Source organism: Hypanus sabinus, unplaced genomic scaffold (genome assembly GCF_030144855.1).
Source record: "Hypanus sabinus isolate sHypSab1 unplaced genomic scaffold, sHypSab1.hap1 scaffold_1158, whole genome shotgun sequence".
Taxonomy (NCBI): Eukaryota; Metazoa; Chordata; class Chondrichthyes; order Myliobatiformes; family Dasyatidae; genus Hypanus; species Hypanus sabinus.
The window spans coordinates 64,104-78,946 of record NW_026779216.1 but is presented as its reverse complement, the minus strand read 5'-3'; the positions used below and the strand labels follow the sequence as shown (position 1 = coordinate 78,946).

The window sequence follows — 14,843 nt, the reverse complement described above, 5'->3', positions numbered from 1 at the left end:
GTTAGAGATGATAGTGCTTGATAGGACAAAATTATTCAAGCTAAAAAATTTACGACATTGGAACCATATTCGCAATGTATGTTTAACTATAGGAATAGTTATTTGTTTATTCAATTTAGATAAAGAAAAGGGAAGTAAAAATCCTAAAATTGAAAACAATGAATAATCTTGTACAGATTTGCATTCCAAATTTACCCCTTGTGGGCAAGATGCTATAATCGATTGTTGTGTCCAAAATATTAAATATCGAATATTAACTGCCCAATAGTAACATCTTAGATTTGGCAAAGCCAAACCACCCTCCTTCTTAGGCTTCTGTAAATATTTTTTGTTTAGTCTAGGATTTTTATTCTGCCGCACATACGAGGATATTTTGGAGTCAATAACATCAGAAAAGATTTAGGAAAAAAATTGGTAATGGTTGGAATAAATATAAAACATTGGGTAATACTATTATCTTAATATCATTAATTCGACCAACCAATGACAAAGATAATGGGGACCACCTACTAACAAGTTGCTTAATTTGGGCAATTAAAGGTAAAAAAAATAACTTTAAATGAATTCTAATGTTTCTTGGTAATTTTAAAGCCTGTTATGAAGGATGAACAGTTCGGATGGGCAGAAGGGTGCAGTGTTGCCCATGTCCCCCCCCCCCCCCCCCGGCAGAATCATAAACCGTTACTGTTGCTGTGCTGCTCCTGAGAGATAGAGCTGGAAAAGAAAACATGCAAGAACATCTGCTACAGAGAAGAGAGTGGAGAGAGACTTGTTGATTCACCGTATTATGACTTCTGAGAGGGTTATTTATCTTGTACCATTCTGTTCATTAACATTCCTCAGTGGACAGCAGGGATAAAAGTCAGGGCTGGTGAGACACCCTTCGGACGCACCAGGAGACACACTAGTGGACACTGTTTGAGAGTTGGAATCGACGGGAAGGTGTGGGGCATCGGAAACTGAACCAGGAGCTCGGTCAGTTAAATTCACAGTGTTATCGCATGGCCGGCAGGGTCTTGTGTGTGTGTACACTCATGCCATAGTGATGAGTCCACCACAGAAGAACGGTCTAACTGAATGACAGAGGGGTCATAACTGAATGGCCATAACGTTACGACGGATCAAGAACGCAAAGGATGGTTTGCCTGACTGTAGCTGGTACATCTCGCTCGCTGTCTCTCTCTCTACTCTCCAACGATTACAATGCAACAACCATATCTACCTCAGCACGTATGAACTGAACTGAACTTTATACTTTACGATGTCAATTCATTATCCCCTAGACATCGATAGAGCTGGTTTATTATTGCTTATTATTATTCCCACACTTTTAGGTTTATTATTGATAACGTGTATTATCTATATATTTGTATTATTAGTATTGATTTGCTTATTTTACTAATAAATACTTTTGAATATAGTACCACCAGACTCCAACAGATTCTTCTTTCTCTGCTGGTCAGACACCCAGCCACGGGGTACTTAACATACCCAAATAAGTAAAATGATCTGTGACAACTTTAAATGGTAAATGTTTATAAATTGGAACTTGCATATTTAAAGGTAATAATTCACTCATATTAAAATTCAGTTTGTAACCAGAAAAACTACTAAACTGAGCAAGCAAGGACGAAATAACCGGAATGGATCTCTCAGGGTCAGATATGTGTAGTAACAACTCATCAGCATATAATGATAACTTATACGTCCCTTCCCCACGAGTAATACCCGAAATATTAGGTAATTCACGAATGGCTATAGCTAAAGGTTCCAAAACAATGTCAAATAGTAAGGGACTTAATGGACAGCCTTGCCTTGTACCATGGAATAACCGAAAAAAGGAGATCTTTGATTATTGGTAAAGACCGAAGCCAAGGATTTATAGTATATTATTTTAATCCATGATATAAATTTCGATCTAAAATTAAAATGCTGCAACGTATTAAATAAAACTGGCCATTCAACTCTATCAAACGCTTTTTATCATCTAAGTAAATAACACATTCTGGTATTTTGGATGATGGAGTATAAATAATGTTAATTAATTTTCAGATATTAAAAGATGAATAACGGTTTTTAATAAATCCAGTATGATCTTCAGGGATAATTCGAGGTAATATGTTTTCTAATCTAGTGGCCAAAACTTTGCTAAAAATCTTAGAGTCCCTATTCAGCAAGGATATGGGCTGATAGGGTACACGTTCAGTGGGGTCTTTATCTTTTTTTAAGAATTAAGGAGATAGAGGCATCATAAAAAGATTGTGGGAATTTACATAAAATTAACACATCTTTAAAAATTTTACAAAGCCAAGGGGAGAGTATAGAGAAAACGGATTTTAAAAAAATTCTGCAGTATAACCATCCGGATCAGGGGCTTTCCATGAATTCATTGAAAAATTCGCCTCTTTTATTTAGATTTCCGTTATAGGAGTATCTAGAAATACATTATATTCTGTTGTTAATTTGGGGATATTCAATTTTCTTAAAAAATCATCCATTATAGAAGAATCCTCAACAAATTCTGATTGATATGAAGAATTGTAAAAATCTTGAAAGGCTTTATTTATCTCTTTATGATCAATCGACAATGTGCCATCTCGTTTACGAATCTTAGTAATTTGTCGTTTAACTGGAGCAGTTTTCAATTGATTAGCCAATAGTTTACCAGATTTATCTCCATGTACATAGAACTGGGTTCCAGATTTAATTAACTGATTTTCAGTCGAAGAGGATAATAACAGACTATGCTCCATCTGAAGTTCAACTCTTTCTTTATAAAGTTCGTTGCTGGGGGTCACTGAATAAATCTTATCAATTGCTTTAATTTTATCAACTAATGTTGATATTTCAAAATTAGTTCGTTTCCTAACTCCAGCAGAGTATGAAATGATCTGTCCACGAATAAATGCTTTAAAAATGTCCCATAAAGATCCACTAGGGATCTCTGCAGTAGAATCTGTTGAGAAACACAAATCACTTTGTTGTTTAATAAAATTAAGAAATTCTGAGTCCTGCAATAAAGGAGTTGAACATCCAAGATTTAGCGTTAGAAGATGAATCCATTCTCTTAACAGATAGCTTCAAATGGGCATGGTCAGAAATGGTAACATAATCATATTTACGATCAATAACTTCGGTACGTAAACGAAGATAAATAAAGAAGTAGTCCATTCTTGAATAATTATGATAAACATGAGAAAAGTATGAAAATTCTTTGTCATTGGGGTGTAAAAAATGCCAAATTTCGGAAATTGCAGAATCAATCATAAAGGAATTAATAAGAAAGGCCGATTTATTCGGGAGAGCTTGTGTGGGCTTATATCTATCTAACGAAGGGTTTAAGCAGCAGTTAAAATCCCTACCTATCATCAACATGTACTGATTCAAATTAGGAAAGGATGTAAACAGACACTTAAAAATTCAGGGCAGTCAGTGTTTGGAGCATAAACGTCAACTAAAGCAACTTTTTGATTAAAAAGTAAACTAGTAATAAGCAAAAATCTACCTTGTGGGTCCGAAATTGTTTCATAGTTTATAAAGGAGGTTGAAGAATCTATAAAAATGGAAACGCCTCTTACTTTGGCTTGGGAATTCGAGTGATACAGTTTTTCCTTCCAAAACCTGAAAAAAACGTTCACGATCCATTTCCTCACATGTGTCTCCTGGACAAAGACAATATTAGCATTCAGTCGGTGGAATGCTTTGAATATTTTTTCCGTTTGACGGATGATTTAAACCATTAGTATTCCAAGAATCAAAATTAATAATCTTATCCATATTGCCAATATTTATTACAATTAACACATAAGGTTAAAAAAAAAGATGATCTCATGAATCCGGAAGAGGGAAGTAAGTTCAAGGAACAACCGGAAGTTCTGACATTGCAACCATTTTTGTAGTTTCGAGTCAGCCAATGACATATAACTAAGCGTGAAGCAAGCAAAAAGAAAGATGCCCCTCCCTCCACCCTCAAAACCCCAGGAAAAAAAAGCCAAAAAGAGGCAAGCAGGCAATCTAATACTAAATTCATCCCCATGTCTCAAGACGGCAACTCAAACACAAAAGAAAAAAAAGACACAAACCACCCATATTTTAAGAAAGGGTTAGTATAACAAATATTAAACTATAAGATTATTATTCTATATATATATAAAAAAAATTTTTAAAAAGTCAAAAAAATGTAAACTTATGTGACGTATCCCAGCACTAAGGTCTTTGGGGAAAAGAAACGACATCTTAGAAAAGTTTTTATTATAAAAAAACCCTTAATATTTAAACGTTAAAAGTATAAAAAATGTATATAAACTTAAAAGAAAAACCTGATGAGTTACTTTCAGAACTAACAGAACAATAATATTAAAGGAACGAACTCAGGATGAACCAAAAAAACGGACGTTTACAGTTGGTAAGAAATACACTGTTAACAATCACGCAAAAAATCATCAAATTATAAAAGATCCAAATCTATAGACTAATGATTACATTAGTCAACCCGTAGTAAAATAAAAAGTACTATTCTTTAAGGAATGTTTAAGCATCCGCTGGAGATTTGAACAGCCGATAGGTCCCATCTTTGAGAGTAACTCTGAATTGTACTGGAAATAACAGCGTTTGCTTGTAGCCGTCCTGATGAATTTCCGACATAACCGATTTAAAAGCCATTCTTGCCCTTAAAACTTCGGGACTTTAGTCTTCCGGAATACGAAATTTGAAATCATTAAAACTGATCATACACTTTTTCCGGGAAGCCCGAATCAAACGTTCTTTGGTATGAGGATAATGGATCCGGAGTATCACTAGACTTGGTTTCGTACCTGAAGCTGGTTGAAAACGGGAAATGCGATGTGCACGGTCGATTATTGGAGAGGTATCTAGTACTTCTGAGCCGAAGACGTCTAATAAAAATTTAGAGAAAAATACAGTGAGATCACCGTTCTCAAAATTTTCCGGAGGCCCAATTATGTCTTTTGTCTTCGAGAGCGGTTTTCAAGATCAGTGATTTTAGATTTATAACGATCCAGCAGTTGGGACGTGGAAGCTTGCTGTTATTGCAGAGTTTCAATTTTGCGATCTTTCTGGCGAGCGGCATCTACAAGAACTAAAATTCTTGCTTGCTGTTGTTGTGAATCCAGTGTAATTGATTGAAGCTTTGCATCGACTGTCTTTAAAATTTCGTCGAACGTAGAAAGCTTTGAGGTTAATTTATTCTCCAGTTTTTCAAGTCTCTCGTCCATAAGTTTCGCTATTGCTTCCAGAGTTAACGGTTCTCTCGTCTGTTTCGATTCCTTTTGTTTAGACATTTCAACGGGTTGAAAATGATTCAAACGGATGAAAAAGATTTTATAAGTATGAACCCCTTTAGAATAGGTATTAGGTATAGGTCAATTAGGGGGCGCTTATTGGTAGAAAAAAGTAAAAGGATTGGAGCGAAGCCTAAAACTGTTTCACTCCATAAGCGCCATCTTGAGACTCCTCGAGAATCAGCTTCTCGTGTTGCTTGTTAATAACCTGAATAAATCAGTTTTCACGGAATTCCGGCATTTTGGGGATCGGTTTGCTGGGCGTGCTGTGGAGCGTTGGTGAGAGTATCGCCTCCCTAAAATATGAACCATATTCAGATTTAATTAGAAAGCGAATGTGGATCATTTGTACATGATTTAAGAAAATCAATTTGAAAAGGAATAAACCGTGTGCTTATTTATTAGTTTTCATAGAAGGTACTCAAATATTTAGACGTAGATCTCTGACTCCTGTAAGGACTGATTTCCGTAACCAGGCATCTCGCGGGGTAACATCGAATATAATGTCTGCAGGATCGGGAATAGAAGATCGTCTTCTATTGCGGAGGGGTGTCTGGTCAATTGAGGAGGTTCTGGTACAGCTGAGTGGCACTGCCGATCACGAAATAAATGGAACCACACAACGTAAGCTAAACTAACACAGGATCTTTGAAAGGCTATGTAACGCCTTTCCAAAATTTGTATTCTTGTACTAATTACGGAGAAAGAATATTTTCTATTCTCAATATCTGCTGAAGTTTTTGGAGGCTGTTGTGCCGTATTCGAAAAGTTTTTGCCCCTCTTTTTCACTGATTCAGATGATACGGCTTGACAGATCGGGAAATATGGAATAAGGGTGTTATTGACCGTAGATCTCTGCTGATTTACAGAGATCCAGTGTTGGGTGCAAATAGTCTGGTTTCTTTAACATTGAAATGACGCTTGTCCTAATTCAATACTGTGTTCCATCCGGCCCATTCCACACATTCATACATTTTATTCCTACCTCGAGATAATTCTTATCATATACGAATGATAAACTTTCAGTTATCAGCATCGGGATGTTTTAAATGATATGTTTTATTTTCCTATCAAACTGAAAGCGCGGAACCTTTACAAAATGTTGCCTGTTGTAAGACGTGTGCGAGCTGGAACTGTTTTCTACTTCGGGGAGAAAGCCTTAGATGATCTTACATTTGTCTTGATCAATTCCCGGATAAACGTCCAAGGAGACAGTATCAACGTTTTCAACTCTGCCCTGAAGTTAGTTTGGGTGGTTGCATAAATACACGTGCTTGTACAGGAACTCATGTTCGTGAGCAGAACCCCGGTTTGAGCAGCGATATATCGGGCAGAGTAATAGTCGCGATCAAAATACATGGTTAGGCTGGCGATAAAATCGGTGACTGCCGATGGCAGCCAAAATAGCATGAAGCTGCCCGATACACAGAACAGTAATATGATGCCCTTTTTCCTGTTTTCCATTTCCGGGTCACGTTCAATCTTACTCTTATGGGTTCGGAAGCCCCTCCGGGATTTGCTGGCCAGCAAGATATGCCTGGCCGTCATCCCATTACATAGAATTATTAAACCAAAAACACACACCAGGTTTTGAAAGGATTTGAATCTGCTGAGCGCGACGAACGTTGGCGAGTTGAAGATGTCCAATTTCGGGAGAACACCCCACGAAATATTTCCAATTATCCGTTGAGGCTGAAATGCAAACAAGAGGGGTATATTCTCCAAACAAAGCACCGCCAGTATTACTGGTGCTAGGATTCTGGCTGTCTTCACTCTGCAGTATTTTGGTTTAAACTTCTGACAACATATGGCAACATATCGATCACAGGTGAAGGCCACCGTGTACCATCGTGATAGTTCCAGAGTGACCGCCAGCACGTAGATCGTTGCTTTAAGGACTTCCGTATACTGCAGAAATGAACTTGACAGGCGGAATATTAAAATCTCATAGACAAGGACATTGATGAGAATGACCGATAGATCTGACACAGCCATCATCGTCATGTAGGCAGAGATGCATTTGGAAAGACCGCATTTTCCCCGGGACAGAATAATAATTGTTAACAAATTAGCTGCAACAGAAAAAAAGACACAACAGATAAAGACATCCCTGAAGGAGGAAGACTGGTGAATCTGACAACTTATTTCTGAAATATGTTCGGTTGTATTTCTGTTTGGTCCGGTGGTCTGAGAGTGAGCAGAGGCAGGACGGAAAGGCACTTCACAGTGTGATCTTCACCGGCTGGAAACGGGCTGAGAAACAGCCCGTATAATTTACTGGGAGCCTGGGTAATGTGCCGCCCTGCAGGAGGGTAAACCAGGTTACCATTGCATGGTGAATGGTAGGTTGTGAGGTGCTCCGCATAAAAGAAAAGGAGCTGTAAATACAGATTCATCATTCATTTAAAGTAAAACACTGGGTAAACACAGAGATCATTTTGCACATCGGCCGTGACAAATCAGGACTCTGAGCACTGGGGTGGAGTTATTCATTTGAAGTTGTACAATATGTAATTGAAGCCGAATTCGTAGCATCGGTTAAATTTCTACTCACCTTCCTACGGGAATTATATCAAAATTCGTGACAGAGTTCAAAATATTTTCAAGGATACTGACGGGAATGAGAAATCTTTGTATACATTAGGGGTATAATTGGTGTCAATGAATTTCAGCCATTTCCTCTCATATTGTGTGAAACTATTTTGAACGATCATAGGATTCGCGTGTAAGTTGAAATGCTTCGGGGGTAATCTGAGAGAGGTTATTTACTCAGAGGTTGCTGCGTGTGGAAACAGCTCCCTGCGGTGCGGACGTTGCGGGATCTATTGTACCACGTAAGATAAGCTTGTAAAGGGCCAAGGTGGGAGGGAGGTAGGGGAATATTAGTCAGGCGCCGGTAGATAGGACCACAGAGGTTCAGGTCGCCATGGCGGGCCGAATGGCCGCTTTTAGTGTTGAAGTACACTTTTATTCTCCAACAGGCACGATGGAAAATGCATTCCCTCCTGAGCGAAACACTACTGCTATTTCAGCGATGGCATCCCTCGGTTCCCTTTGCACCGGACATGAGGAGACGGCCTCCTGTGTCCAGAGGAAAGTCTCCTCACCGGCCGTGTGGACAGGGAACGATACAGCGCCTATTGAGCATCTTGTATAATGGACACATTGCGGCGCATCTTCGGATCATACTTCATAAAGAATATCAATGTCCTGCCGAAGGCCAATAGCTGTTACACACTGTATTAATACGACTTACCGGGTAAACCAAACACCGCTAGAACAGGGTAACAAACGTCTTTCACCTGTAGGATCGCCGGTCGACTCATGTTCGATCGCTTTGAATTTTCTCCCGTTGTGCAGTTCACATCAGCGTGTGACTCGGAGCACGATACCCTGCTAATTTATGGGAAACACGAATTCTCCGTCACGGGTAAGCGGGTTGTGCAATGAATGACGTTACTTACAGCTTTTGAAAAAACAAGGGTTGATGTTCCGCTCCGGTGCCACCTGTTCACCAGCTGATAGTCTGAGCAGCTGGATCATGAAGCTCCTTCATTCACATTCCACAACAGAACACCCCCACCCCCGAGGGAGTGACGTCAGCGCTCCCCTCGCCCGCGGAGAGCATCTCTCCAGGAGAGATGTCGTTGTCCCACAGTAACTCAGTGAAGGGGTCCCGCTCCGGTCCGTAACTGCATTTGTTACACAGCGTTCTTCTGATTCCCACTGACTGTAACATTACTGATGCTGCGCTTGCCTTTTCTTTTCACAGAATAATCACTCAATAGCCTTTCTCATCATGGATCCAGTCTGATGTCAACCCGTTAGTCTTTGTCCAACATTCCTTCCTGTGATTCCTTCCTGAATGTGACGTCATTGTGTTACATACTCGTGACACATGACAGTGGTGCCCTTGTCATGTGACTGGGGTTGAAGCTGTACTGGACTTGAGGTGATGGTCTTGTGATGGTGGAATGACGTCATTTTCCCGCCAGTAGAGATCATGTGATGGTTTTTTTTTACAGGTTATAAAAGGTAGACCCCACCCTGTGAGGAGGGGCAGTTCGTGGCTGGATTTGCCAAGTTGACTTCATGCCACTGCGTGTTTGAAGTGATGACGCAGTTTAGTTGAAGGATGGTTTTTATTTAATGCCTAAAGTTTAAAAGGTTAATGCCAACAGGTTCTTTATAATTCTGTTATTTCGCAATTAGAGGAGAGTGAAGATTCAAGGTTGGAAGTTAAAGATCGAGGAGAATCGCTTTCTACGGTGAAACGGGGGCGACCTTTGTTTGATCCTTATTTGGAAGGATTTCGTTGACTATCTTCGTGTTAATCCCTGGGTTTACCAGAAAGGATTGAGGATAGTGAGGAAGGAAAGGTCAGTGCCTTTAAGCCGTTCTGTTTCGTAAATTCTTCGTGGGAATTTCGACGTCGGGGATCGAAGCAAGCGACGTGAAAGAGAACTTAAATCGTCCTGTAAAGTCTCTCCTTTTAAATGGACTGTGAGCCTATCGAACTTTGGGCAATATCACTTTAAGAACTGTTTTGGAATATCACTTTCAGCAGCTGTTTCCGGTTACGGTAGTGTTTGTTTACTTTTGGGGGGTTTGTTTTCTGTGTTTAATAAACGTGTTGTTTGTTATAAGAAACCCTTGCCGAACTCATATATTTATTGTTGCCTGAATACGTAACATTAAATATGGGGGCTCGTCCGGGATTGAATCTTTTGAGTTTACATGCTTGCTAACTTTTAAATCGGTGTTTTGGAAACGAGGATTACTCGGTTCTTTTGTTTGGCTTGTTGTGGTATTCGGCAGCAATGAATATTGATGAGTTTCTGGCTTCGCTAGCTGCAGAGGTGTTGGCGAAGGCGAAAAAAACTGAGGTGTTTGAGCTAGCTAGTAGATTGCAACTTAAAGGTATTTTGCAGACTACTTCTAAGGCTGTAATACAGAGGAAAATCGCGTCACACTATGTGGATTCGGGTGTTTTTGATGAATCGATTTTAGAGTCGTTTCAAATATGTAAACTGGAGATGCAGTTGCAAATCGAACAAATGAAATTGGAACAAAGTAAAGCTGATTTGGAGAGGTGTAAATTGGAGGCAGAACAAAAGAAGAGAGAATTTGCATATGCAATGGAGGAATTAAAGTTTGGAAATCAGTCTTCTGGTTCTAAAAAAACGTTTGTTGCTAGTCAAGAAATTAAATTGGTCCCTCCATTTAGTGAAACAGAAGTGGAAAGGTATTTTCAACATTTTGAAACTATTTCTCTGATGTCAGAGTGGCCGAAAGATAAATGGTCAGTGTTGTTACAGAGTGTAATTAAAGGCAAAGCACAACAAGTTTACACAGCTTTAACAGCTGCAGAAGCTCTTGATTATGATATTGTAAAGAGTAATATTTTAAACGCATATGAGTTAGTCCCAGAAGCATATAGGGAAAGATTCAGAAGTTTGAAAAAGTCTGTGGAAAAAACTTATGTGGAATTTGCCTATGATAAAGCTATGTGTTTTGAGAGATGGGTTTCTTCTAAAAATGTAAATGGGGACTATGATACATTGAGAGAGCTGATTTTAATGGAGGAATTTAAAAGAAGCATTCCTGTTGAAGTAAGGACCTACTTAAATGAGAAGGATGCTGATAAATTGCAGGACTGTGCTAGATTAGCTGATGAGTATGTTTTGATCCATAAGAACAAATTTCCTCAAGGCAGAATTTTTAAGAGGAAAAATAACATGGAGACTCCAGATAAATTTGAAATTAAATCGGGGGTTAATGAGAAAGTTGATGAGAAAGGAAAGCCAGTGAAGGAAAGACAGTTTGGTCTTACTTGTAACTATTGTAAGAAGCCTGGCCATGTAATAGCTAACTGTTTCAAATTGAAAAAGAAAGAGAAGGAAGCAGTTCCAGATGCTTGTGTGCAACATACTGAAGCACCTGTAAAGTTACAGGGTTTGATAAAAACAAATGAGGCTTTGTTAGAGTCTGACCAAGTTAGAAAGGGATATGATCATTTTATAACTGAAGGGTTTGTATCCTTGAAGGAAGGATCTACTCTGGTGCCAATAAAAATCCTTAGGGATACTGGTGCTTCTCAATCATTGATGTTAGACAGTGTGTTGAAGTTTAATGAAGAGTCTGATACTGGTGAGGTAAATTACATAAGAGGTGTTGGAAGTGATTTTATGCCTGTACATTTACATAAAGTAAATTTAAAGTCAGGGTTAGTTACAGGATTTGTTAAAGTAGGATTACAGCATAGCTTACCTGTGAATGGTATTTCTTTATTGTTAGGTAATGACTTGGCAGGTGGACAAGTTTTTCCTGAAGTGCATTTGACAATGGAGTCAGAGGAACCAGAGTTGAATTCTAACACAGATTCTTCCTGTGTTGTGACTAGAGCTATGGCTAAAAAGATTGATGCGCAGAATGAGGTTGTTATTCAGGACTGTTCAACTCAGGATTCGAGTTTTGAGGATGTGTCAGAGACTTTCTTATCTTCGTTGTTTGAACAAGATTCTGGGAGTAAGTCTGACTATAAAGATTTATCTTTGTCTAGGAAGGAGATGATAGCAGAGCAGAATAGAGACTCTGAGATTATAAAATTAAAAGAGCAGGTTTTACTAGATAGTGAAATTGATAAAGACGCTAGGATGAGGATGTTTAAGCCTGGAGATAAGGTGTTGGTTCTTTTCCCAGTGCAGACAAATCCTTTACAAGCTAGATTTCATGGTCCTTATGAAATTGTGTCTAAAATTAATGATGTGGATTACGTGGTAAAAACTCCAGATCGTAGAAGGTCAACACAACTTTGCCATATAAATATGTTGAAACCATATTTTGAGAAACAATCTGATGCTGTGACTGTTGTGGTTAGTGAGAATGAGTTTGATTTAACTAGGAACATGATGGATGATTCATCTGACTTTCATTCTAAATCCAACATTGTTTCTGTTAGGTTACCAAATTCAACCATTCTGGAAAATATTGATGAAAAATTAGCACATTTACAGTTAGAGCAGAGACAACAGATGAAGGAGTTGATTTTTAAATATAGGGAGTTGTTTCCAGATGTTCCGAGAAGGACTTCTATAGCTTCACATGATGTAGATGTTGGGGATGCCAAACCTATTAAACAACATCCATATAGGATGAACATGGAAAAATGTGAACTTGCTGAGAAAGAAATTGAATATATGTTAGAGAATAATATCATTAGACATTCTAACTCGAATTGGAGTTCACCATGTGTTATGGTGCCAAAGCCAGATGGTAGTATTAGGTTTTGTACGGATTATAGGAAGGTGAATGCTGTAACGAAAACAGATGCATATCCAATTCCTAGAGTAGATGATTGTGTAGATAAAGTTGGAAAGGCAAAGTTCCTTACAAAGATTGATTTATTGAAAGGGTATTGGTGTGTTCCATTAACGGACAGAGGTAGAGAGATTTCTGCATTTGTAACTCCATCTGGATTATATGAATATAATGTTCTTCCATTTGGGATGAAGAATGCCCCAGGTACTTTCCAGAGGATGATTAACTTTGTGATTCAGGGATTGAAAGATACTGATGCTTATATTGATGATTTAGTGACAGGAAATGATACTTGGGAAGCACACATTATTGCGATGGAGAAATTGTTTGAAAGGCTTTCAAAAGCTAACTTAACTATTAATTTAGCTAAGAGTGAATTTGGACATGCCACTGTGACTTACCTTGGTTATGTTGTGGGTCAAGGTAAGGTAGCTCCTGTTCAGGCAAAAGTTCAGGCAATTTTAGAGATTCCCACTCCAACGGGGAAAAAACCTCTCAGAAGGTTTTTGGGAATGGTAGGATATTATCGGAAATTTTGTAAGAATTTTGCTAATGTTGCCCTTCCATTAACTAACCTTCTGCGGGAGAATGAGAAGTTTGTATGGACGGTGCCTTGTCAAGAAGCATTTGAAAAATTGAAAACAATGATATGTCAACAACCTGTGCTTAAGGCACCTGACTTTGGAAAACCTTTTTCATTGGCTGTGGATGCTAGTGATGAGGCTGCAGGAGCAGTATTATTGCAAAGGAATGAGGGTGATGAGGTTGATCATCCAGTAGCTTACTTTTCTAAGAAATTTAATAAGCATCAAAGAAATTATTCGACAATAGAGAAAGAATTGTTAACTCTTGTTTTAGCTTTGGAATATTTTGAGGTATATGTTAGTGCAACTCAGAAACCACTTATTGTTTACACTGATCATAATCCGTTAGTTTTTCTGAGTAAGATGAAAAGCAAAAACAGAAGGTTATTAAATTGGAGTTTGATGTTACAAGAGTACAATATTGTGATAACTCATATTAAAGGTAAAGATAATGTGGTTGCTGATTGTCTATCTCGATGTTGAATGTACACTGTAATTTTTTTTTATGGAGTGTTTTTTTTTCAATTGTAACACTCCTACTGTATTGTGACTTATAAGCTGTTATATGATGGTGTTGTGTATTGTATATGTTATAAAATTTATACCTTTGTTTTTCTTGTAAGCAATTGTTAAAAATTTTTGTTCTTGTCAGACCAAAAATGTTTTTTTTGGAGGGAGGTGTTACGTACTCTTGACACATGACAGTGGTGCCCTTGTCATGTGACTGGGGTTGAAGCTGTACTGGACTTGAGGTGATGGTCTTGTGATGGTGGAATGACGTCATTTTCCCGCCAGTAGAGATCATGTGACGGGTTTTTTTTACAGGTTATAAAAGGTAGACCCCACCCTGTGAGGAGGGGCAGTTCGTGGCTGGATTTGCCAAGTTGACTTCATGCCACTGCATGTTTGAAGTGATGACGCAGTTTAGTTGAAGGATGAAGTTTTTATTTAATGCCTAAAGTTTAAAAGGTCATTGCCAGCAGGTTCTTTATGATTCTGTTAGTTTGAGAATTAAAGGAGAGTGAAGATTCAAGGTTGGAAGTTAAAGATCGAGGAGAATCGCTTTCTACGGTGAAACGGGGGCGACCTTTGTTTGATCCTTATTTGGAAGGATTTCGTTGACTATCTTCGTGTTAATCCCTAGGTTTACCTAGAAAGGATTGAAGGTAGTGGAGAAGGAAAGGTCAGTGCCTTTAAGCCGTTCTGTTTCGTAAATTCTTCGTGGGAATTTCGACGTCGGGGATCGAAGAAAGCGACGTGAAAGAGAACTTAAATCGTCCTGTAAAGTCTCTCCTTTGAAGTGGACTGTGAGCATATCGAACTTTTGGCAATATCACTTTAAGAACTGTTTTGGAATATCAATTTAAAGAACTGTTTTGGAATATCACTTTACGAACTGTTTGAACAGCCGCTCAGCAGCTGTTTCCGGTTACGGTAGTGTTTGTTTACTTTTGGGGGGTTTGTTTTCTGTGTTTAATAAACGTGTTGTTTGTTATAAGAAACCCTTGCCGAACTCATATATTTATTGTTGCCTGAATACGTAACACTGATCAACAGAGATATCAAAGAGCCTGTCACTTTCCCTCGTATATCTCCCCCGTCTCGATCCTTGGTTTCTATCCCAGTTTAACTCCCCATC

General features: G+C 38.5%; 1 protein-coding gene across 1 annotated transcript; it reads right to left on the bottom strand.

Annotated features, from left to right (window-relative positions):
* Positions 1-5,993: 5,993 nt before the first annotated feature.
* Positions 5,994-8,651, bottom strand: LOC132386435 (uncharacterized). The gene is made up of 2 exons (XM_059958712.1): positions 8,557-8,651; positions 5,994-7,372 (listed from the first exon to the last, which is right to left on the bottom strand). Exons 1-2 carry the CDS (start codon positions 8,624-8,626, stop codon positions 6,441-6,443), a joined length of 1,002 nt encoding a protein of 333 aa, XP_059814695.1. The 5' UTR covers positions 8,627-8,651; the 3' UTR covers positions 5,994-6,440.
* Positions 8,652-14,843: the final 6,192 nt, after the last annotated feature.